Consider the following 26,056-nt stretch of genomic DNA (forward strand, 5'->3'; position numbering starts at 1 on the left):
ATCTCGACGGACAAGCCGAAATAATCTCCCAAACTCCCGATCAGCACGGCGAATGAATTGTCCTCGAGCGCCGCAACAAATCGCCATGGCGGCTACTGCTGCTATGGACGGTGAAGCTGCTCCAACAGCAATAGCGGGAACCACCCTCCTTCCATAAATTAAGAAGCCACTCAAGCATTTGCCTCCGCATCTAGCTGTCAGGAAACCCATCTCATTTGCCCTGATATGTCTGTCCAAAGCCCTATGAGTACACGCTACAGAACATGAACTATGCTTCAGTACGAGACATGGAGCTTGAGGTAACACATAGAAAAGAATTGTGTGTGCTGTAGATGTATACTTGCAGTCTACAGTACATTTGGTTGACTTAGTAATGTGGATGCATGTACAGCTATGAAATTGGGCAATAGCTCACAGGTTCAATTGAGTGAAGAAAAATTTGCTACGCTGAAAATGAATGCATAACTCTATTTGCGAGTTTAACAAACTTTCCTTGGCCATGTTGATTTTCAATTTGGAGGGTTATGCATGACGAGGTTGTGTTATCTATTATTTAATTTTAGTGCAGGCACCACATGCTCTTCCCACGTGCTCTCTCTTTCTGTAAAACAAATCCAGAGAAATGACATTCACTTTCCTGAATTTTGCATTCAGCAACAACTCAAGTTCTGAAGCTCGATTGGCACATCCAAACAACATCAACTTCTACTGCAATCGGCAAGAGGAGTTTATCTAAAAAGAACCAGCTACATGGTCGTAGTACTGGCCATCCATTCAATGACCGGGGTGCGGTCGCCGTCGCCGTCGGGATGTGGCGATTGCAGACTTAGTCGGACTGTGTTGGTTGCCTGTTTTCTCCCATCACCGGCCTTCAACGGCGGGATGCGGCGGCCGCCTACGCGGACCTCCGTCGCAGGCTGCCAATGCGACAGCCATCGACATGGATCTCCCTTCGAGGCTGCTGCCGCAGGCTGCCGATGCGACGACCATCGTCATGGATCTCCGTTCGAGCCTGCCACAGCAGGCTGCCGTTGCGACGGACGCCCACACGGCATGCTGTAGGCCTCGTCGTAGCAACTACCAGTATATATAGATACACTTTCCGTCGTGGCTGCGACTGGGATTGGAGGGACGACCAAGAGGTTGTGGCCGCCATGGCCGCCGGTCGGGTGTAGGTTGCAACGCGATTAGGGATTGGGAGAGAAATGATTGGGGAGTAACCGGCTGGGGACCTTTTCGAAAAAATCAGAGGGGAACTTGGGGTGGAGGCGGGCGTTATTCTGCAAAAGGAAGACACAAGATTTCGATCAAACGGCTGACAAGCAGAGGATACAGGGATTCACAAACATGAGTGGATTCACAGGATACGACGCCTACATATATATATATATATATATATATATATATATATATATATATATATATATATATATATATTATGTTAGCTATTTTTATACATATGTATTTCTAGAATTTGGTGGCATTTTTATTGTTAAATATTTTTTCTTAGTTTTTAAGTAGGTTTTCTGCATTTTTCTTTCATGTTTACTACCTAGATGGCCTAGAATTGGATCCATTCCAAATAGCGAGAATTAGGATTCTTAATCCCTCTCAATCTCTCTTTCAATTCGAGGATCCAGAGAGGTGTTTTCATAGTCATCTCCGAGTATTTGCCATTCCTTTGTCAGCTCGTGCTACCTTTTTTTAGGGCAGCCATTTTTTTTTTGGTTTTTTTTTGAGTAAGAGCCATTGTTTTAGTTTTTTTTGAGACAAAGCCATTATTTTAGTCGAGCAATGTAGTTTTGTAGGGGTCGTCAAGTGTTGCTACAAAGGCCCAACAGGAAAAGCCCACAGGTAAATCTCTGAACTTTTGTGCACTTGTAAACCTGATTAGCCGAGAGGTCGACACCGCTGCAAAGGAACCACCAGATTTTCCAAATTCGGCCCCCGAAACCCTCTCTCGCCCCCGTCCCTCTCGCCGCACGGCGCTTCCGCCGACCGCCCTCGCCGAATCCAGGTGCGCCGCCTCCCCCTCCTCCGGGAGGCCTTCCTCTCCCCGGCCGCGCGGCGCGTGGTGTCTTCCACCGGGGTCGATTCTCCCGCGGAGTTCAGGTGCGCCGCCTCCCCTTCCCCTCCTCCGCCCCTCTCCCCCTCCTCTCCCCCGCGACCCCGCGCCGCCTCCTCTGCAAAAAAATCCCCAATGTCTTTTTGTTGACCGGCAAAAGAAATCCCCATCGACGGCGCATCGATCTAGCTTGTTCCAAAACCTAATTTGTTTCAACAGGTTCCGTGTTGAGAGTAGTTCTCGACTCAAATCGTTTTGTTTTTGTGCAGAATCTCAGGTTTTTCAAGATACGTGGGCTTGGGACGGGTCGGGAACACCAAGAAATTCGGATTCAGGTAAATCCAGCAGTCATTGCCTTGCCACACCAAAGTTTTCCTTTGGTCATTATTGGTGATATTGTTTCATGATGAGATTTATGCTCTGTTCTATGCACATTCCAGTGGTTAAGTCGAGGGCAAAGAAAAGAAACTGGATTAACCACATACATTCCTAAATGTCGACACATCTTTACTTATGCACTACTAGAACGCAAGTAGAGGAGGGTAGGGCACTTCCGGAAGTGGTGTTTCTCCCCGTGTTGCTATTGTTGCATATATCACATATCATTCAGCGTATGTGTACTTTAAGGGAAATCCTGTTAAAAGAAGTTCCAATAGATGTTCTTGTTATCGTACATAAAGGGGCGATGACAGGGAGAGGCCTGGCATCTCTTGATTATGGTGGTTTCAAAGTACATTTCACTGAAACACATCTGTTTATAGGATGGCATAAAATCGTGGTAAAGAATGACCCATACCCATTTTGTTGATTATGGTGGTTTCAAAGTACATTTCGTTGATAGCCTGTGACCCAATCCCATTTTGCAATTCCCCTATCAAAGCTCATCTTTCACTAAGTTGCCATCTCCACTAAACCCAGGCAAGCTAACAATATTTTCCAAATCAAATTCCATAACCCCAATTTACTTTGGTCTCTCTCGCTAATTAAGCCTTAAGTGACTATTAGGCATTGTTCTAAATATCAGCCGATATTTCAGTTAATCGGCCGGTTAATTTTGAATCCACAGGTCACGGATGCGATAACCCATATCCATCGCATTAGTTGGTCTAGCTGATTAATCGTCTGTCAGGCCGATTTATCCATGTGGGCCGATTAACTGAATAGAGGGAGAGAGAAATTCGGGCTCCAAAATTTTCACCCGTTCCCTCCTTTACCCCGAAACTGGGCGTTTTAGGTCAAGCCCGTTCCCTCCCTTCTTACCCTCTCCTCCCCTAGTCATTGCAGGAGGCGAGGAGCAGCAGCCGCCGCCGTCCGCCAGAGGCGCCTCCACTCCTCCAGGATCCAGGCACCCAGCTGTTCCTCCTGCTCGTGCTCACCGCCCCATCCCTCACTCCTCTAGGATCGATCCAATCGACCAGCATAGAGCAGGGCAGATGAGCTCGCCGCCCACTCCCTGAGCTCGCATCCCTTCTTCCCGTTCCAGGTCATCGCCCTCCTCCCCAAGCAGCCACCCCCTCCCCCAACTCCTCCTGGATCCAGTCGATCCTTGGAGCTCGCCGCCCCCTCCCCGAGCACTTGACCAGTCGCTGGCGCCACCCCCGTCCCCTATTAATGGCGTGCACTAGCAGCCGCAGTTTTCCTTGTTACATTCATGTGTACAATAGCATATTTAGGCATTTAGTGCATTGCATGTTGCTATGTAGCCTAAGATATATAGATATGGCCCTAGTTAACCTACCGATAAACGTGTTCCCGACAAATTCAGTTAATAGGCCGATTCACCGATTAATCCGTACAATTATTTATTTATGTAGTTTAGTGTTGATATTAATGTATGCATTTTATTTAACTTAGTTGAGTGTGTGATTCTTAATCTTCGTAGTTAACACAACTTTTTATTGTAGTTGGGTGGCTCAGAATGGACCTAATACTTCCGTTTAAAGTTGGAGATGCCGTAGAGATAAGATCCTATAATGTAGGTTACAGGGGTGCATGGTTCCGTTGCAAGGTACAACTTGCAATTTCTTTAACCCTTGCTTGTTCATGTATGTAAATACATCTCTCTTTAGTACGTTTTGTCAAATTACTATGCATATGCATTTTCATACATGATACTTTCCTAAATTATATTCCCTCTGTTCCATAATGTATTGCATACAAATTTTTGAAGATTTAAGTTTGGTAAACTTTGACAAGTTTATATATAGAGAAAAATGTCTAAATTTATGACACCAAATATATATCATCAGATACATCATGAGACCTACTTTGATATTGTATTTATTTGGTTTTAGTAATGTTAATATTTTTCTTAGTAAACCTGATCGAACTATACAAGGTTTGACTGATAAAAATAGTAAGCTATATGCTCTATACTATGGAACAGAGGAAGTATTATTTACTTTTTGTGGTCACTATGACACATTTCATAATTTAGTAACTTAATTATGTAGCTATATCTCTGTCTTTTACCTCATTGGAAAATTTCTCCCTCTGTTCGGGTTTATTAGGCCCCTTTCCAAATCTTAAATTTTGAGATTACAAGGCCCTTCATCTATTCCCCTCCTAACTGCGGTGGTATTTACTCAGTTTCCAAATCAACATTAATTCCCCTTCATTCATGCAAGCTATTTTTCCCTTGTTATGAGCGTTTTTGGCATCAAATGACACTAATTCTCTCTCTTTTTGCTTTGCCTTGGAACTAGTGTTCTTTCAAGAAGGGCCTTGTAAACTCGAATAGGAGGAGTATGATCAAGAGTATTGATTCAACTTTGACATTCTCATACTTTGCCGTGTTTGTTAATTTGCACTATATATTAAGTATTTGTTCCATGCCAAGTTCAAGTTTAAAGCTGCAACTCCAAAATCTTTTGTTTGACACCCTCCATTTGTAGAGATCTCCTGCTATGCGTGTAATATCTCAAATTTAAACGCCAATTTTGCCTTTAGCTTCTCTTAGAATGATTATTTTCTCTCTTGCTTATGTATCATAGCTCATCCAACCTGACAATGGTAGGAGTGCCAAGTAGCATACCATCATTAATAGGAATAGACAGGAGTAAATAGCATAAAACAACCACAATCAGTGTTAGGGTTCTGGAAAATCGCCACATTTTAACTTCGTTCCCAACACCATTGATATTGTGCTATTTTTTCGCAAAAAACACTGATGACACAATTGGTTAATTACCCCGTTTATGATGGGTTGGGCCCACTCGTCAGGCAGACGTTGCATGAGATAATGATTGTAGGCGATGGACGTCACATGGATGTTAGAGGCATTCTCTCAAATACTTGCATGTGTTGATGCTGCCAGCTATGGCCGTAGTGTGTGTTGGTCATGGCACACTTCCCCCATGGTGAGCTGGCGTGGAGCACCGTCCAGGAAACACTCGACATTGTCGCTGCCAGCCATGAGCGCTGCGCCTTGGCTGAACAACGAAGTCCACTTTTTCTCGTGGTCGCAACCAATGTCCACCCTGAGCCAAACCACCATGTCCATTATCTTCACCTCCCGTTGTAGAGCCTCCTTCCAAATTAATTCTGAATCGATGTAAATCGATGGCATGGTCTTCATCTTGTCCATCACTTGGTACCTCTAGGACCTCCTTTGGCTCATCTGGGCTCTGGTTGTAATACTGGTGATCTCCTCCTGCCTGCCGCAGCCACCTTGTCACACCATCGCGCCTGGAGTTGCGTGCACACGCTTGCAGTTAGCATGCTGTCCTAGCTGCTGCGGCGACCCCGATGTTCATGAGTGTTCGTCGAGTTGTCTTACTCTAGATCGACCAGGCATCCGGTGGCTAGTAGTTTACTGCACGTGTGAAGCTACCTAGCCTGAAGGATCCATCAACGTCAACTCTACGTGCATGTGTCTTCTGGGCAGTTTGATTTGTATGCGCGTGATGCTGCGGCTCTACCCGACAAGATCGTGACGTGCGGCTGCGACACATTCCATCTTCAGAGACCGAGGCCGGTGTGCCCAGTCAGCAACACGTCGCCGTCGCTAGGGGCTTGCGAGGGGGAGGTCAAAGACCAGAGGCTGCGATAACAATTACAGGAGGAAGAGGGAGGCTTTGAGGGATGGGAGCCCCGCCTCCCCAAACGCCTCGCTGGCGAATTGCTCGACGGCGACGCCCTCAGCTTTCGTGAGCTCAGTGGGGACATTTTCGATGGCAGGACTGCGCAGGTGACAGGATGATCGGCGTGGTGTGGTCCACCTCGATGGCACATGCGACGGGGATGAGCGGCATGGCATTGCCACATTGGCGGCAGGGAGGAGCAACTTATGATCCGGTCGCAATTGCATCGACATGCATGCAAGCTGTTCGAGGAAATGTTTTAGAGAGCAAATAGTTTGAGAGAGGAGGGTTGATGCTGATGGGTGGGCCCCACACGGCCACACCCAACTTAACGGTCAATACATATGGAGTTGACATTTTGTGCCATGTCCGTGCTTACATGTGGGCCCGGCTTTTCATATGCGCAGTCAAAACTAACAAACTGCGCCATCAGTGTTTTTTATGAAAAATTAGCACACTATTGGCAGTATTGGGAACAAAGTTGAAATGTGGTGGTTTTCCAAAACCCTAACCCAAATTGTGGTGGTTTTATGCTATTTACTCGATAGATGACACGCCTAAAGGTGAGGATTCATCTTTTCATGCTATATCTTGGCCATATGTATACCAACACTTGCGACACTTGGTAGTTTTAGTGCTTGACAAAGTGTAGTCCATGGTGGCAGCCGTATCAACATCAGACTAGATCTCAATAAGTACATGTCTCATGAGTTTGGTTGGTACCTTGATGATTGACAATGGACTACCAAACAGGAGAATAACACCCTATAGAGCAGAATTTGTAAGGTGTCACTACTTTTTGTTGGCATAATGTCCACCCTAGAGGACTAAGGCACAATCCATGATGGTTTTGACGTAGACATCTAGCAGCTACGCTTAGATTTGTTATTTCATATGTCGTTGACGTGAGCCATCTCTTAGTGTTGTGGTTTAGTTGGGGTGTGTGTCTCTCTAGCCAAGAGTTAGAACCATGGTGCTCGGGGGCTACTATACAGTCTTCCTGTAAAAAAATGTAAAAAATGTGCATTTGAAAGAAATGTACCTTAACTAATAGTATGCTTATCTCATTTTGTGATAATCCATCTCGTACGTTCCACCTCGCATATTTTTACTTCTTTGTTTGGACAAAGGCCTATTTTATTTTGTATTGTGAGATTGGATGTTGCTAAATCATCTCAATTTTACTTTCAGATCACCGATATGTGTATCAGGAGCGGTCACATGGAGTGTCAGGTGGAGTATATAGACTATCCAGATGAAAGTAAGGAATTGTTTTATGCTGAGAAGTCAAGAATCCAATAATATTAGCTTCTTCTTTGAAATTTGTTAGTTTGTGCTCTAGGTCTGCCCCGAGTGCTAGCATACGATCAACATGCTTTTGATTTCTAAAATGCTGGATTGATTTCAGTGTAAACGATGAACTCTTTAGGCAGCAAATAGACTTACCAAGTTTTTAAAGCTCGGAAAACTGCATACGATTCTTGCTGACAAGTACTCCATTTCTGCCTTCAATTAACTTCACACTCCAACTCAAAATTCTTGTTTAAATAGGTAGCACCAAGACATGAGCTTGTGAGAGTTTTTGCTTGATCTCATTGAAACTAGCTTCAGCCGCATCTGTCCATTGCAAGTTTCCTTTCTTTAGATACTCAGTAATTGGTGCCATGATAGTTGTTGAAATTCTTCACAAATCGTCCATAGAAAGTTGCAATGCCATCAAAAATTCTTACCTCCGAAACGGTCTTCAGAGTTGGCCATTCTCGGATTGCTTCAACCTTAGAATCATCAACACGAATAACGTCGCATGTTATGACAGATCCTAGGAAAAAAAGTTGTGTTTGCAGGAAAACACATTTCTTCAAGTTGACGTAGAGCTCATTTTCCTTTATTACTCCTAGCACCTTTCAAATGTGATCAAAGGCTTCATTCTCGTTTGCTATAGATCAAGATGTCATCAAAATAAACCACAACAAATTGGACTAGAAGAGTCGAAGGACTTGATTCATTTGAGAGTCCAAATGGCATGACTAGTCATTCAAACAACCCTTCCTTTATCTTTACGATTGTTTTCCATTCATCCTCAGCTCTGATACGAATTTGATAATAACCACATCTTAGATCTAGCTCTGTGAACGCTCTTGCTCACTAAGCTGCTCCAACATATCATCCAAACGGGGAATAGGGAATCTTTACCTTACGGTGATTTTGTTGATGGCTCAACTGTCCACACATGCGCCAAGATCCATCTCTCTTTGGCGTGAGCAGGGCTGGTACAACACATGGCCTAATACTTCCTTGAATGTGCCCCTTCTGCAACAATTCCTCCACTTTCTCCTTCAATATATCATGCTCTTTTGGGCTAATTCGGTAGTGTGGAAGATTAGGAAGACTTGCTCCTGGAATTAAGTCAATTCTATGTTGAATTTCTCTCATCGGTGGTAGGCCTTGTGGCAAGTATGTTATGAAATTCAACTAATAAGCTACGTACCTTTGTCAGAGATGCAATTGTCAAGTGCTCTTCTCCTTTTACAATAATTGTAGCAAACAAATTTGCCTCCTTCAAGTCTTCCATAAACTCATTAGAGGTGTGGGAGATAGTTAACATACTTCTTCCCTCCTCCTTAGAGGTATTATCATCAATCTGGTTTGGTAGAATAATGATATTTCTCTTGGTCCAAATAAAAGAATAAGAATTTTTTCTTCCCTTTATGTGTAGCATCCAGATCAAATTGCTAAGGTCTCCCAAGAAGAACATGGTTGACCTTCATATCAATCACACCACACAACACATTTAAGAGCAACTCCACTCGTTCGCCCCCCCAGCGCAGAGGCCGACGCTATTTCGGACCCTCGCCCGGTGCTTTTTAGGCCCTGGGGGCGATCTAGGTTCCAGCCACGCCCCCAGGTGCCGACCCCAAGGCGTCGTAAATTCAAAGTTGTCCATTCCCGCTACCAAAAAATGCCACAAGTCCGGCTATCAGCGCCACAAAGTCTCGGCGATCGACGATCACCTTGCTACAGTTCGGCGATCAATAAAAAGTTCGGCGTTCAAAAGAAAGGATGCGTAGGCATGCATCAAATGGCGGCGTCGGCCTCCGGCGTCGGACTGGCGGGAGTCGGTGTCCGCGGGCTGGTCGGTGTTGGCGTGACTTCTGTGCTGGGCGTCGTGGAGGCGTCGCTCGGGCTTGGCGGCGGCGTTGGGGTCGGTGTGGGAGTTGGCGCCGCCGTCAACGGCATCTGGTTCAGGATGAGGTTACGCTCCGCCAGGTACCATACCTTGACCTGCTCGTCCATCGCCGACATGTCCGCCCCCCCCTCCCCCATCAGGAAAGCCAGGTCGATGTTCCTCTTCTTCGTGGCGACGTTGGTTCGGAGCAGGTCGAGCTTGACGGCGCTGTTCGTCATGAACGCCGACCATCGCGCCTCGGTTTTCTCTTCCCTTTGGGCGGCGCGGGTCTTGGCGTCGGTGATGCAATGCTCGATGGACTCTTGCAGACGCGCGGTACCCGGCGTGGCGTCCTTAGCCGACTTGGCTCGCTTGTTGCCGTCCGGGTGCCCATCGGCCGCGCCCGGCGTCGGCGCATCCGGCTTGTACGTCTCCTTGGCCTTGCCGAGGGTGCGTTGGACTTCCGCCCACTTCTCACACTTCTCGATCTGGAAGAACACGTGGAGGTACTTGAAATCTTGGTCGGTGCCGCTGTCCTGGCGAAACATGGTGAACATCCGCACCATCTGCGTCGAGGAACAAGTGTCGGCGGCGCACAAGGCGAAAGAATGAGCGATAGGCCTGCGTCATACCTGACCCTCGATGTTGGCGCCGCTCTCCGGGCGAGCCGCGATCTCCTCGACGATCCCATGCCATTTGTTGCATGCTATTTGGATGAGCGCCCAATGATTCCCCATGGCCTTCGAGCCGCGCTGCATGTGGACGCCGGCGAAGTAGGGGTCGACCAGCTTGCGCTCATCGAACTCTGACTTGATGCACTCCCAATACGTGTCGACGTTCTGGTTCGTGCCGGTGATCGGGTCGAGGCAGACGATCTTCCACGCTTTGGCGAGGCACTCGCCTTCTTTGGACGCCCACTTGACGCGCGGTTTGCCGGTCCTGGCCACCCGCTTCTTCTTTTTCCCTTTACTCGCTGGAGCAGGCGCCAGCTCCTCCTCCTCCTCTGGCTCCTCGCCGTAGTCGAGCTCGCCGTCCATGTCGCCGTTCAGGTCCATTGTATCTTCTTGGGCAGTGATTCCGGGGGAGGCGGCAGCCGAGCCAGCCGTGATGATGTCGCCCATGTCGGCCTTCGTCGCGTCAGGGTCGCCGAGATGCGACGAGGAGTCTTGTGAGAAGAGCAGCACGCCACGGCGCAGAGCTGGCGTCGGGGAGGATGCGTAGGCCGGCGGTGAGTACGTCTACGGGGGGTACTCGACGCCGGCGAACGCGGGTGAGGGCGTGCGCTGGGCCGGGTGGCCGTGTGGAAAGGTGATGTTGGGGTTGAACCCGCCGTGCGCGTTGCCGTCGGTGTAGCCAGGCGAGGGCATGCACCCCCATGGGTGCGTCGACGGCGAGAAGCCAACCGGTGACCCGACGCTCTACTGGCTCCATGGAGCGTACGGGCCGTGGCCGACGGGCGGATTCATCATCCCCGCGCGAGACGCCTCTGCTTGTTCCGCCGCGCGATTTGCCTGCTCCACCACGGCGGCCGCCGCCGCCAGCGTCGCCCTGTCCCGGGCCTTCTTGGCGTTGGCCCTGTTCTGTCGGTCGGCGGTGACAGCCTCCCGGCGCTGAACTTCCGCCTTCCAGTCGGCGTTAGACATGCTCGGGGGCTTGGACGGCGGCGCCGTCAGCTTCCTCTACTTCGGCTGGGTGGCGTTGGCATTAGTAGCGGCGCGAGGGGCCATGTACTTCTTCGGCGGCATGGCGGCCGGATGGAGAGGGGAGATGGAGGAGAATGGCGGGAGAAAGGGGGAATGGAGGGAAACGGAGGGGGAAAAGTAGGGGGGTCGGCGAGAAAAGGGCCTTTTCTCGCCGACAGAGCGGACCCACGCGCCTTTTCGCTTCGGCCGGCGCCCTCAGGCGACCCCCCGGGGCTCGGGTGCGCCGGCTGTTTTTTTGGCCCAAACCGGCGATAAACAAGATCCTGGGGGCGTGGCTGGGCCGATTTTCGGGCGCTGGCGCTAAAAAAGTGCCTTGGAGGGGGGGGGGGGGTGCGGCTGGAGTTGCTCTAAGTAATAATTGTTGTACAAAGAAAGTAGCAGGTGGCATTGTATGGTGATCCTCGTATTCACTCCTTTCTTGATCCACCCAATAGTGAAGGGATTTGGATGGTCATGAGTTTCAAGCTTTAAATGGTTTATCAAATTATGGGAGATAAGATTCTCGCAGCTGCAACTATCAATCGCTAATTTGCATACCTTGTCATCACCATGCATTTGCTCTCAAATATTTTCTTTCGTTGTGTGTCGTAAGGTTGTGGTGTGGAGCATAGGAGACGCTGAATCACACATACCACCTCTCCACCTTCTTGACAAACCTCTTGTCCCTCTACATCTTCATATTCGTATTCTTCCTCATCGTCTTCACCATCATGGATAGTTGTGTTAACAAATTTTCTCAGTGGGCAACCGCTGGATACGTGTTCACCACATTCATAGCATTTTGGGCCTTTAAGTGCCCTCTAGTTTGCTTCGGGATGCGTCGATCGTTTTGCCTTTGGCGAAGCGGTCTTTTCTTCCAGTCTATTAGTGTAACTCTTCGGTGAGCCTTCGGTATGAGGATATGGGGTCTTAGTTGTCTTTTTTGTCCTCACAAACCTCTCGGCCTTTATGGCTATAGCTTGTGCTTGATCAACGGACCAGATTTGCTGCATTATCGATCGATCTTGAATAGCATCGTTGAGATCATTGATGTACCTTGCGACTTGTTGATCTTGAGTCTCGACAAGGTTGCACCCTACTTGTAGCATTGGAAACTCCTCCGTGTAATATGAAACAATCTTATTTCCTTGAGCATAGTTCTGAAATTGGATAAATAGGATCTTAACATATCAGCAGGCAAAAATCCCCCTTTGAAAAGACTCTTCATTTGCCAAGTTCTCCTATAAGCCTGCATTCTTCTTGAAGGCGATGCCACCATGCATCGGCTCCTCCTTTCAGCTTGTACGCGACCAAAGGAACTCTGATCTTTCAGAATTTTCATGACCTCAAAGAAAGTCTCCATTTCATCATATAACCAATCAAGGCACCCTTCAATATCAACCTTCCATTAAAAGTTGGGATCTCAACGTTCATCTTATATGTATACCTGGAAATTGGGTACTCTTCGATATGCACAGAGATCAGATTCTTCAAGGACATCATCATATTCTTCACCTTCAAAAGCTTCAACATAAGTTGGCCTTCTTGAAGTATGCTGAACTGTACGTTCTTGTGGTAGTGTTGCACCAAGATTACATCCCTTTCTTCGTCGTGTTCTTCCTCTTTTGATAAATCTTTTTCATTGGTAGCAGGGGAACACATTTTCTTATCATCTCAATCAGCTGATCGAATCTTTGGTTAAGATCTTCACGCGATGCTTTTTGTTGTTCTGCAACATCTATTCTCTTCTTCAATTGCTTCATTGCTTGCTGTAATTCACTCTCAAAGAGAAAACCACGAACTATTATGGATCAACAAGGCTCTAGTACCACCTGAAGCAGCACAAGGTTGTGGAGGAGCAACTCCACCTCGTTGCTACAAAGAGTGCAGCACAAGTGCCGAACTAGATACCGCTCTAGAGGTGGAAATAGGCGAATCTGCCCTCCATTGACCAAGTCAACTTAGCAAGATTTTTTGCCGTGTTTTAATTCTGATAAATGTTGTACACTGCTAGTGTGAAGTTGAGTTGAAAATGTATAAGATTTTTTTTTTTGATTTTGAGTGTTGGACTTTCGGTTAGAAGAGTAAAGTACTGTACAATTGTGCTAACAGACCTGGAATAGCACATAATTTTTGTGAGACTGTCAACTCTAGTTTTCTAAATTATTTCTTTTATGTATTGACAGGAAGGAAATGGAATAGACTCTACAAAATTCCCCCAAAATGCCGTAATCAGAAAGCAACTCAGAATAGGGAGATCATGCTACGACCTCCTTTTCCTCAGTGGTGTTGGGAGAATGATATTCGTGAGCATGGGCCGCAAATGGATGTTGTAGCAGTTGTAAGCAGTCCTTGGAAAGTAGGTGACTTGATTGATTGGTGGTACACTGATTGTTTCTGGACTGGGAAAATTATCGAGTTGCTGGGTGATGACAAAGTTAAGGTAATAATTTATTATGGTGAACACAAATGACACTTGCTTGGCCCTTCCCTGAAATCAAATAGCTATCCACTTTTATTTGAACTCATTAATTGCTTTGTTCAAAAAGTTATCAAAATTTTCATGTTGAGAAGATCACATGAGGGTAGGAGTATGAATGAGTATTCTTGTTTATTTGCATACAATGATTTCTCAATTTATTATGCTTTTTGACCGGACGCAACTTATTATCCTTTTTTGATTAGACACAAGTTATTTTGCTTTTTTGACTCAAGTTTTTATGCTTTCCATATTTGCACATAATTATTTATTGAACATGTTGCATGCATGCTGATTTCATGTTGTGCTTGCTATATTTGCAAATTATACTAAATATTAATGTGTGTACTTGTGATGACGATAATGTGAAACGGAGAAGGGATTACAATACAAGTTTTAACTTATCAAACATGTAATGATCCTTAATGCTAAGACACAGACATTTCTTTATAAGAAATCACATTCATAACACTAGGAGAAGAACCATAACTGTAAATATATCTACCACTGGTGTTGTTGGTACCAAATTTTGCGGGTGCTATAGATGAAAAATTTAGACTGGTCTCAGCCAAAGTATGAGTGGTATGGCATCCGAGAGAAGGCAATGCTTTCTATTCTAGCAAAAGGATTTGAACATCTCTCTGCGCACATAGTTTTGTTGTTGTGTGTGTAATGTAATGTTTTCTCTTTGGCTTTTATTTGTAAGGATAACAAACTTATTTTGTTTTTTGTTGCACTAGTGTATATTTTACAAGACCTGCATTTATTGCTACATTTGGTGGTTACATTTAATATGAGTTGTATTGTACTTTTTCTACTTGGTCTACAGATAATTTGTCCTGAAATACCATTAGGTGAAGGTGGATGTTGGGTTGCCCATCCTAAGGACCTGAGGCCAGCGCTTGATTGGTCCCTTGAAAAAGGTTGGAGCGCCCCTCTTTCACAGGTAATTGAACCGTCAATTCACTGCTTGATGAAAAATTCCTATTTGATCTCATCCTTCTCAATAGTGCTATAAACCGTTTTCGAATGCCAACAAACACATTTTTCAAGGGTGGTCAAGATCATGTGCAATCAACAAGGTTCTACATCATATGTTAAAGTTCATATGCAACTAACATAAATCTACATCATAGTTTCAAATACCATAGTGAGCTGAATGAGCCGTTGATTGATAATTAGTTAACATACCCATTTTGTTTCCCTAACGAAGAGTGATACCATTTTCCCTGGTGGGACTATTTTTATGTTTAAACATGTTGTTTTCTCAGTCTTCTATTTTGTCAAGGATGATTTAATTCCTTCTTGTTTATTATTTAGTAGAAATTTACATTTAGTAACTATAATTGGTTGTCAGGCTTCCAAACCAGGAATTCCTAACAGGTATTCTTGTTTATTGAAGTTGAATGTGTGGGATACTTGGTGTTTGGGGTATTTATTTCAATTTACGCAAGTCAAAAAACGCAAAAGTACGGTGGTTTGGATATTGCTGTTTGGTTAATGATAATGGATTCCAGTGTGACCCTGCTTTGGGAAAAGAGTGATCAGGCTTTCAATCCCTTCTCATGGATGTCTCTTAACATTCCATTGACATGCTTGATCATTTTGATCCTAATAGCTAGGATCTCCAAATCCATGTTGTGAGCACTGCTAGAATTTTTTATTAGCAAGAGTAAAATTAACCTTTTACTCTACAGTTGGTGGCTCTTTCTGAGCGTCTACTTGATTATTGTTTTTCCTTTTTTTTACCACGCCCTTATTCCATAGTTTACCGCATCCAACAAATTTAATCTTTTAAGTGGGCTAGTGCCATGTGGACTAAAGGCTTTGTTGTTATTGTTGTAAGTGGGTTAGTGTCATGTGGCATACGACATGATATGGAATAAAACACAAATGTGGGGAAAAGACAGAAAAATAGATAAATCAGGTCATTGTTGATACTCTAAAGACTAGGGGGTAAAACGTTAAAAATTACTCTAATATAAAAATTCTACTTGGTCCGGGTATCATTGAAGTAAAAATGTTCACTACTCTTTGCCCCTAACGCCCAAAGGAAGGAAGAAAGCGTCGCATCCTTGGTGGCATATCCCTCCACGGTTGCAAAATAACCCACAAACATCCGATGGGGTTATTTGATGGTGATATGCAATAGTGCAATGCATGTTAGACATATGAGGGGGAGACGATCATACAAGGACAACAATCACAACAATATGTCACAAAGGTACGACGTTTGATGACGGAGTTTGAACATGAGGCCTACATCTTCAGGACTACGAGTGCTCCTCTCATTCATATTGCTACAATACTGCACACTGGTCGACCGGGCGCCGACACATGCCACCCACTCCCTCGGCGTGCCTGTGCTATTATGTTTGGCATTGGTTACATTCCCCACAATATATGAGGTTGTCGGGGAGTAGTGTTGAACTATCGAAGGTACATACCCTATGGGCGTGGATAGGCCAAGTCTACCAAAGAGTGCCTAGGGTCCTCGAGGCCTAGAGACAGTCGTACAAAGGTAGGTACCGGGAGGAATAGGGATGGACACGCTAACTCTAGGATTCTATTGTAACTAGAAGATATGTTCCTAATTTTGTAGAGGATTAGATTGTTAAGCTTCATGCACTTGCCAATGCAACCGAAAGTCCGAATTGATGGAAAGGGCTAAACAATCCACATATACAATTCAACACCCCTCTCACATGTGCGGCGGGAAGTCAACACATACATAGACCCAGAGGTATGGCTCAAGAGGCGTATACGTGGACACAGAGGGGTAGGTCTGGAAATCGAGCCGAGTTGAGCCAGCTCGGCTCGGCTCGCTAAAGGTCGTTTCGTTAACGAGCTAGCTCGACTCGACTCGTTAACAAGCCGAAATCCAAGATTGGCTCGACTCGTATAACTCGAGAGCTGGCTCGTTTAGCTTGTTAAGTTCGTTAAGGATATGGACATAAAACCTTACGAATATGATAAATATGATTACTTGGGAATGTAAAATGTACATATTAAACATGCACAATCTTCACAAATAATTGTAAGCATGTCAGCTTAACTTACAATTGTCGGTACCATCAATGGTGCTGACGTGGCGCTGCCTCCGTCACGATTCACATGAGAAAGAAACAGGAAAGACAGGAGGGGAATCGGCCGTCTATAACTTTGCTAGGAATTGGAATGGAAGGAGAGAAATCGCCGCGTGCGACGTGTGAGTCTCCTGAGCGGCTGGGCCTTGTGTTGTGTGCCAGGGACGGATGGTGTGCTTGGTTGATCTTTTGTACGGAGCCTAACGAGCTACACGAGTACTTGTGAGATCGGCTCGTTTAACTCAATCTATAAACGATCTTAAACTAAAGCTCGGCTCAACTCGTTATTCATCGAGTTCGAGTCGATTCGAGCCGAGTCACGAGCTACTCGTTTAGCTCGTGAGCTTCGAGCGTTTTTTCCAGCCCTACAGAGGGGGCATCAACAATTTTTAGGTAAATTGCGAATGCCAGGACTTGAACTTGAGACCTTGGGCTCTGATACCATGTTAAGCTTAATGCACTAGCCAACGCAACCAAAAGTCTGAACTAAACCTGGGCATTTCTTTGGTTGGGTCGGGTTTTGGGCTGGGCTTTAAAAAGCTCGACATTCAATAGTCATGCCTGAGGTCGGCCCGATCAAACAATTTTTTGTGTTTTGCAAGCCTGAGCCCAGCCGGACGCATAAGCTCGGAGTCCGGCCCGGAAGCCTTACAGTGACAGTTATCAAACAATTTGCAGAACGAGATACGTGTAGATTTTAGCGCATTCACTGGACAAGCTATAAAAAAATCTGGACGAGCACATATATACATCAGAGACGAGATCTAATGAATTGGATATAGCATCAACAGTAGCATTTTGTCAGAAAAAATACACAACAGTAGCAGTATGGAGGACAAATATTCAGATCCATACATACACACGAACTACACAAAATACTCCCTCCGTCCAAAAATACTTGTCGGAGAATAGTACATGATACATGCTCATGGCTTGACAAGCCTACAAATCCATTGGATGGTTTAGAAAGAAGAGAGAAATGAAAGAAGCCAAAAGAATCACTCATTCGTGGGTGCATCACCACATGAGACAAAAATACTATTTCGTATTGATTTCTCCTCCACGTATGTTTTGACTCCAGAATAGAATCCATGGCTAGATCCATGCAGCAGCAGCAAATCAAGCATAGGCCAGAGGGAAGGAACACGGTGAAGACTTGCAGGTGTCGAATAAACAAAGATAGTAGTATCAGATCTATTTTGTGTGATTTAATCTGTGTGGTGGTAGGATGGAGAAGAAGGCCAGGGAAGAGTTATGCGCATACTGAGCGGCGCCGCCATCACGCGTACCAAGCCCTCGATGGGTGCCGGCAGCGCGCGTGCTCGAATGGCAGGGCAGCCTCCGTAGAGAAAAGGGAGCAACTCTGGATGTGTGAAGGGGCAATCTAGGGTAAGGAGGAAGGCGATAAGGTGGTTCGTTGGGGAACGAAACGATAAGGCATGGGAAACAAACGTTTTATAGGGCGGCGGGTATTTGCCAGGTCTCCAGATCTGTGCAGGTCGGGTTTGCCCAGGCTAATTTTGGGCCTAAATTAAAAGCCCGAGCCCGGCCCAGCCGAACCTGTTATTTTTGTGCCAGGCTTGGGCCGGGTTGCACATGCCTAGGTTTAGTCTCAACTGATGGAAAGGGCTAGACAATCTACATATGCACTACAACACCCCCTCTCACGTGTGACGCGGAAAGTCAACACGTGAATAGACTCAGATGCATGACCCAAGAGGCCTATATGTGGACACAGAGGGGGTCAGCAACCAATTTTAGATAGATTGAGAAAGCCAACACTTGAACTCAAGACCTTGGTCTCTGATACCATGTTAGGCTTTATGCACTAGCCAACGCAACCAAAATTCTATCTAAGTTAATGAAAAAGGCTAGGCAATCCACATACAGTTCAACACCCCCTCTCACGTGTGACATGGGAAGTCAACATGTGAATAAACTCGGAGGTGTGGCTCAAGTGGCCTATAAGTGGACACAGATGGGGCAGCAACAATTTTAGATAAGCGAAAGCTAGGACTTGAACTCAAGACTTTGGGCACTGATACCATGTTAAGCTTCATGCACTAGCCAACACAACCAAAAGTCTGAACTAATATGTTAAGCTTCATGCATTGGCCTACGCAACCAAAAGTCTGAACTTATGAAAAGGGCTAGGCAATCCACGTATACACTTCAACATAGATAAGCGAAGAATCAAGACATCATGCCGAAGAAAAGGTGCCTATAAAAAGACTCGAAGACCTCTGCCAAAGACATTCAGATCACCATTCAAGTCATTCAGATCACCATTCTCACAAAACGCATAGCAGGACGTAGGGCTATTATACATCTCAGGGGCATGCACTTGAGTAACCATGTCTTTGTTGTCTTCGACGAGATTCCTAGGGCTCCTACCCACTATACTATACTCCATGACTCTGACTCAGTCCTAAGACTGACAGTGGATTAATCTTTGTTATGGACTTCAACGTGGCTCTGCACCCTATGCACAAGAGTGTATGACTCCAAGCAATACAACTCGTATAAAATACGTGACACACATCCAACAAACTCCACCTTGGCGAACATATTTTTTAGAAAAACAAGGAGGCTCTCGCTGGCTCCATATAAATGAAACCACACAAACGAGATCCGGGCTACAACCAAAGTATTCCAACAACTCAAAAACTACATCTAAAAGGAAGAACAAGTCTAAAGAGGGAGCTTCACAAATGCCGGACATCTTGTGATGTTTCGTTGAAGCCGTCGGTGACCAGGTGATCTCCAGAGGTGATGTAGGGCTTGCTGCATCATTCTTTAGCAGAGGCCATTCTTCACGTGTGGGAGAGCCAAAGACAGGTTGCTTGAGGCCTGTTATCTTCACCTAGGCACAAAAAGTCGCTCAGAATCAACTGAGGTTTCCTTAAGTTGGTTGAAAGGGAGTTGCATAAGGCCTCCAAACTTACCTTTGTTTGATCCTTTGCCAGGATGAACATCCAAAGCCTGACAGTTTTTAAGAAATTCCACCCAACCTGCTTGATAGAAGACCACATGGTGTTACTGAAAATCTCCTAAACTTCTAAATACACCACATGGTAGCGGCACAAACAATATTAAGATCAGAATTATTATTAGAAATCCAAAACCTAGCAACAGATTCATAGTCTCTCTCTCAAGGAACCCCAAGTGTTCACTAATTGCTGGCCATATAGCTTTGGCCACTGTGCAGTCAAAGAAGAGATGGTGAATATTTTCATCTTCTACACAGAAAAGACGGTCTAGGGGTTTAATTATGTGTCTCTTTCTAAGATTGTCTCTAGTCATAAGTTTATTATGAGAGAGCAACCAAAGGAGGATGTGGATTTTTTGGGGCACTACCAGTTTCCAAATAGCAAGGAGATACACACGCTGCACTCTGCTAAAATTGATAGCATGGTATAGAGAACTAGTATTGTAATGACCTTTGTTCTCCAGTCACTAGATGGGATTTCTGGGAAGGCTTGGAGGACATAGTTATATTGGCGAGAAGCTCTTCATAGGAGAAGATCTCAATAGCCACACGGGTACATCTAACACATGTTTTGAAGGGGTGAGTGAGGGCTTTGGCTATGGCAGTAAGAATCACTGAGAGGATGTCTTAAGCTTCGCTTTAGCCTACGATATGATTGTAGCTAACACCCTCTTTAAAAAGAGAGAATCCCATCTAGTGACTTTTAGTGGCGGTCAACACTAACTAGATTGATTTCGTCCTCTTGAAAAGAGAAGAAAGTCATGCTTTGCCTAGATTGTATAAGGTGATACCTAGAGAGAGTGTTGTCCCTCAACATAAGCTTGTAGTGGCCGACTTCAGTTTTTGGATTTGTGTCTAAGCGGCATAAGTGCACCAAAGTTGCTAGAACAAAGTGGTAGAAGCTTAGGGGGGAGGCAACTCATGCTTTCAAGGGGACGGTTATTAAGGAGGGCCCTTGGGAGGAAGGAGGTGATGCAAACAGTATGTGGATGAAGATGGCAACTAGCGTTCGGATGGTGGCTTCAGAGGAGTTTGGGGGTGACTAGGGGAAGTAGAAGCGAAGCTAAAGATACCTGGTGGTGGAACGATAATGTCCAGAAGGCTATTAAGGAAAAGATCGTTTCAGACGCCTACACGTGGATAGGAGTGCAGATAACAAAGAGAAGTACAAGGTGGCAAAGAAGGCTGCAAAGCGAGCTGTGAGTGACGCAAGGGGTCGGCCGTATGATGACCTCTACCAGCGTTTAAACACGAAGGAAGGCGAAAGGGACATTTGTAAGATGGCCAAGATCCGAGAGAGGAAGGCGAGGGATGTCAACCAAGTCAAATGCATGACAGAGAAGATCAACTTCTGGTGAAGGTGGTGATCAAGCACAAATGGCGAGAGTACTTTGACAAGCTGGTTGATGAAGAGAATGATAGCTCTACCATTTAGCTAGACGACTCCTTTGATAATACCAACATGAGTTTTGTGTGACAAATCCAGGAGTCTGAGGTCAGAAAGGCTTTTTAAAGGATGAAAGGAGGCAAGGCAATGGCCCCTGATTGTATCCCCATTGAGATGTGGAGAGGCCTTGGAGACATAGCGATAGTATGGCTAACGAAGGTTTTAGACCTCATTTTTGGGCAAACAGGATGCCAGAAGAATGGAGGTAGAGTATATTAGTATCAATCTTCAAGAACAAGGGGAGTGTTCAAAGTTGTACTAATTACTGTGGAATTAAGCTGATGAACCGTACAATGAATCTATGCGAGAGTCTCATTGAGCGACCATGGCAGCCATTTTCCTGGTATGACAACTTATGGAGAGATATAGGGAGCAAAAGGACCTGCATATGGTGTTCATTGACTTGGAGAAAGCATGCGATAAGATACTGCGGAGTGTCATTTGGTGGGTCTTGGAGAAACAAAAAGTCCCAAAAAAGTACATTACCCTCATCAAGGACATGTACGATAATGTTGTGACAAGTGTTCGAGCAGGTGATGGCGACACTGATACTTTACAATTAAAATAGAACTGCACCAAGGTGCCTTTGAGCCCTTTTTGCTTTGGTGATTGATGAGGTCACAGGGGATATCCCATGGTGTATGCTATTTGCGGATGATGTGGTGCTAGTCGACGATAGTGGGGCAGGGGTTAATAGAAAGTTAGAGCCTTGGGAGACAAACTTGGAATCAAAAGGTTTTAGGCGTAATATAGAACTAAAACTGAGTACATGAGGTGCAATTTTAGTACTACTAGGTGTTGAAGTGTAATGTGGATTGCCTAGCCCATTCCATCAGTTTAGACTTTTGGTTGCGTTGGCTAGTGCATGAAGCTACCATGTGTACCGTGGAAAGTCAACACGTGGATAGACTCAGAGGTATGGCTCAAGTGGCCTATACGTGGACACAAAGGGGGAACAACAATTTTTGGATAAATTGCGAAAGTCAGGAGACCTTGGACCTTGATACCATATTAAGCTTCATGCACTAGCCAACGCAACCAAAATTATGAACTAAACCTGGACCTTTGTTGGGCCGGGCCGGTTTTTGGGCTGGACTTTTAAAAGCCCGACACTCAATAGTCAAGCCTGAGCCCGGCCCGATCAAAGAACTAGCCATGGACATGGGTGCGTGGAAGTTAGCAATTTACGTGCCAAAACCATGACTTGATTTCGAGATCTTGTGGGTTTCAACTCTAACCTACCCCAACTTGTTTGGGACTGAAAGGGTTTGGTGTTGTTGTTGTTGTTGTTGTTACTTTTCTATCTATCCACACTTTACAATCTGATTGTCAGTCCTGATACGGCTTACCAGTTAGATTATTTGTCTTTATATATGGCTTACCAGTTAGTAAATTCTCTAAGATGGAAATAATATAAACAAAGAAATATGCTTTTCATTTTAGCAAAATTTAGTATCAATTAATTATGTAACTAATATGTATTTATTTATTCAATTAGTTAGATATTCATTCCCATATAGTGGAATTAACAATTCATTTTATTGTACCAGGAAAACGGCAAATGCTGGCATACTGCTCGTTTGATTGCAGGGAACCAAGGTATTACTATTCACTCATTTCCTGTAAATTAAATGGTTTTGATATAGCTCTTCTTCAGTTGTAATGGCGTGTTTACCTTTAAGGAGCTATTAGTCTATCACATTTTAACCAGGGGCAGAGCTTAGCTGTCTCTTGTCCTTGTGAATAGGATCTTCCTGAACGAAGCATTATCTACATATCCTCCGGAGTTGATAACTCTGGCTTCCTTGTCTCCATCAACAGGAGTCAGGAAATGTGAGCTGAGTATTACCTCCTTGCTTCCAGTGACTACCAATACGTCCTCGTCTCCTAAACTCAGTGCTTCCATCTCTTAAAACGATGAGTGTCTTCCTCCTTGTCAGTGTCATCATCAGAGTTCTTATCTGCAGCAGCTCCTCAGTCTGTCATATCTATCGGCGACCCCTCCATGAGCAATGCAATCTGACGTATACTGAAGCCTTATCCTATAGCTTGATCCACTAGCATCCGTCTGATATATGCATGAGAATCCTCTGCCATGCAACATGCATTAGTGCATTCAAGTGGGTTTTAAATCATATTACATTTAATTGTGACATGCACAATTTTCATATTAAGATTATTTTCTGCTTATGCAGAAGTTTTTCACATAGTTAAAATTGTAATGATTTAATTAGCGGAAATTACTTTTGGAGCTCGGCCTCCATGGAGGCCTCCAAATTCAGAATTCAAATTTAATCAAAATTCATATTTTTACGTTTAAAAAAATTCTTAAAAAAATACAGATATGCAAGAAGGCATAACACACATGTGTGTAAATTTTCAGGGCAAAATACGTTAAAATGAGGGCTGTGCAAAAAAAAAACTGGAGCTTTTTAATTCATCCTCCCAGGCCATGAATTTGTCTTTTTTGTACAGATCGCATTTCAAGGTATTTCATTCTAAAAATTTATACACATACACATAACATCCTTGTTTTACTTGCACAATTTTTTTCAGATTTTTTTTGAAACCGGAAAGTTTGAAATTTGAAATTTTCAAAATTTTCGAGCTCCAGTGAGCTCAGTCACCAAAACGACGTTCTCCTTAATTAGTATTCTACACAATTTTTAGAAACTATATATCCAATTCTGCGGCAATTCGCGGGGTATCATCTAGTTAATAAAAACCCTTAACTCATTGAGGCATCGAGTAATCCTTTTCCAGGAAATAACCAATGCAGTACATGCCTTAAAAAACATCACAATGATCACACAAGCTTCCTATAATCTTAAGCAAAAATACCTCAGAACCACCACTGTAATGCACCCTTTTGCCACTTGCCAGTGCTACAAATCCCCTGTCCAAAGTGAAATCTTGATTACATTATCCAAAACCTTCATCAGTTACCTTGTACTGGAGCAATTACCTTTCTTGCACTGTAATATTTGTTTGCTATTGGTATACAGATACATTAAGTAGCAGCTCTGATGAGGAGGACATTGAGCAATCTTGTGATGGTAACAAGGTACTACAAAAATGCTTGAATGGATCATTTGATTCATCGGAGCAAGAAATAGGAAAATGCCTGAATGGAGCATCTGATACACCAAAGGAGTTGGTGGATTCAGATGTAAAACATCCAGCCAATACAAATGGCAGGTACTGCATGGAAAGTCAAACAGACAGTGAAGGGGAACCACGAAAATGCATGAATGAAGAGCCTGGCGTGTCTCTGGAGGCCATCTGTTCAAAAGTGCAACTCGCACCCAATGAAACTGGTGAGTGTTGCATGAACAGCCAAGCAGACAGTCCGACGTCTCCTGTGGCCAATTCAGGTCAGTCTCCTCAGTTCATTACCAATGAGCAATCAAGTCCCCCCAGTTTTAAGAAACTCAAGACCTCAAGTGTGCATGCATCAGTTAAGCCTACTGGCACCATGAGCGAGGCCACGATGAAACTGCAGGAACTAGTAAACAAAATCAACACCTCAAGTGAGCATGTATCAGTTAGGCCTACTGGCACCGTTAGCGAGGCCACGATGAAACTGCAGGAACTAGTAAACAAAATCAGACGGGCCCAAGATCTCCTGCAGTCTGTTGACTATGCTCCATCAAGCATAAAGCTGGCACATTGGAAATTTCAGGAAAATAACCCATGGCCGAAGCGTAACTGAAGTTACGTTTATTCTGGTAATTAATCGTCTTGCTCAGGATTTCCCGTTGCTAGAAGTTAGCTTCTCTATACCATCTGATGTCGCTAATCTCAAATGAATCTTTTTTTTAATTATTGCACCAAATTTCTTTTGTCGTGCAGTGCCTTTGAAGATATATAGCGGTAGCGCAGACGGACTGATCCTGACTCGGTTGTCCTGTTCAAGACAGGGAGTGATACCTGACCATCTGTAGATAGTGATTCAAAAAAGCAACTGGTCATGACCAGTATTGTAGCCAGCAGCTGTTGCATCATTTCATCGTACTTAGCTCGGTGGTGTCGTTTGGTCAGTGTCTGTATGCTCGTGCGCCTATGATTGTAATCTGATGTGCGCAGGGCCGTGTCATGTCCAAGAAAGACCATCTTTCTCTGCATGATCAGGTTAAGACACTAGGAACAGTCTAGTTTCTGTTACTGCTATCTGCAATTAAATTTACTGTCAATAGTCAAGAGTTCTGTTATTGGTGATCGGTTTGAGAATGGACGTACTCTAAGCTTACATCATCATCGATGAACGTGTTTTTTTTACTTTTGTTGAACTTATCTTGACGATCGCGGGGTGTGTGTGTGTGTGTGGGGGGGGGGGGGGGGGGGGGGGGTTGAAACCGGTTAGGGGCCAGAGACTAGGGCGGAGAAATTTTGCTTTGTTGATGAAACTCTGCCAACTAAGACAGATTTCAGTGTATTCTTTCGAGACCACCTACAGGAGAGCATCACGTATATACTAACTCAAGGAAAGAAATTTCCTTCCAAAATTACTTAGGTTTCACGGTTAGATGCATTTGCCCCCTCCACCTGCACGGCTTGGGAGGTCATGGATGCAAAATCAATCAACTTACTAAATTATTCTGTTTCAAGTAAAATTTGATTGTCTTATATAATGTTAACATTTTTAGGATTATATAATGTTGGCTGGTACAGGCTATTCTAGCCATTTCAGAGCCAATGATCAAGTGAAGGACGATCATATTTGACCCTAGCTTCTACAGGGGTTTCGGAATTTTTTTGGGCACCACTGAATTTTTGAAGTTAAGTTTATTTTTGGTTTCCAATTTGCCAAATGGCTGGAAATTTCATTTCAGTTTGACTGAAATCCAACAAGTATTTGAAATTCAAAATTTTGACTTAATTTATAGAAATTTGGATTGAAAAACAGCAAAAATGAGAATCATGTTGGTACCTCATCATTAATCGATACTTACATGAAAAATAATCAGACCAGCTCATGGTTTGAACTATAATGACACTGCATCTTACCTGCACTTCCACGTGCATCACATGCAAAAAGGCGAAATTGCAAAAATAAAATG

At 44.5% G+C, this 26,056-nt stretch overlaps 1 protein-coding gene across 3 annotated transcripts; it reads left to right on the forward strand.

The window, feature by feature from the left end:
• Window positions 1-1,891: 1,891 nt before the first annotated feature.
• On the forward strand, window positions 1,892-25,214 carry LOC123080542 (uncharacterized). Of its 3 annotated transcripts, none has more exons than XM_044503470.1 (10): window positions 1,892-2,112; window positions 2,335-2,400; window positions 3,970-4,073; window positions 4,771-4,822; window positions 7,339-7,408; window positions 13,182-13,438; window positions 14,304-14,420; window positions 22,547-22,595; window positions 24,002-24,724; window positions 24,849-25,214. In XM_044503470.1, the coding sequence occupies exons 5-9, from the start codon at window positions 7,348-7,350 to the stop codon at window positions 24,706-24,708; spliced, it is 1,191 nt and encodes a 396-aa protein (XP_044359405.1). In that variant the 5' UTR covers window positions 1,892-2,112; window positions 2,335-2,400; window positions 3,970-4,073; window positions 4,771-4,822; window positions 7,339-7,347; the 3' UTR covers window positions 24,709-24,724; window positions 24,849-25,214. The 3 variants fall into 3 exon arrangements, with proteins under 3 accessions (XP_044359405.1, XP_044359404.1, XP_044359403.1); XM_044503469.1 differs by lacking the exon at window positions 4,771-4,822 and having other exon boundaries at window positions 24,002-24,370; window positions 24,455-24,724; XM_044503468.1 differs by lacking the exon at window positions 4,771-4,822.
• Window positions 25,215-26,056: the final 842 nt, after the last annotated feature.

Source organism: Triticum aestivum, chromosome 3D (assembly GCF_018294505.1).
Source record: "Triticum aestivum cultivar Chinese Spring chromosome 3D, IWGSC CS RefSeq v2.1, whole genome shotgun sequence".
NCBI lineage: Eukaryota > Viridiplantae > Streptophyta > Magnoliopsida > Poales > Poaceae > Triticum > Triticum aestivum.

What these genes read in the sequence shown, in the direction of transcription:
- LOC123080542 (XM_044503468.1), top strand. Translation starts at nt 3,984, where the DNA reads ATGGACCTAATACTTCCGTTTAAAGTTGGAGATGCCGTAGAGATAAGA. An exon ending in TATAGACTATCCAGATGAAA is followed by an intron (nt 7,409 to 13,181) that starts GTAAGGAATTGT and finishes ATGTATTGACAG; the next exon opens with GAAGGAAATGGAATAGACTC. An exon ending in GGAGCGCCCCTCTTTCACAG is followed by an intron (nt 14,421 to 22,546) that starts GTAATTGAACCG and finishes TTATTGTACCAG; the next exon opens with GAAAACGGCAAATGCTGGCA.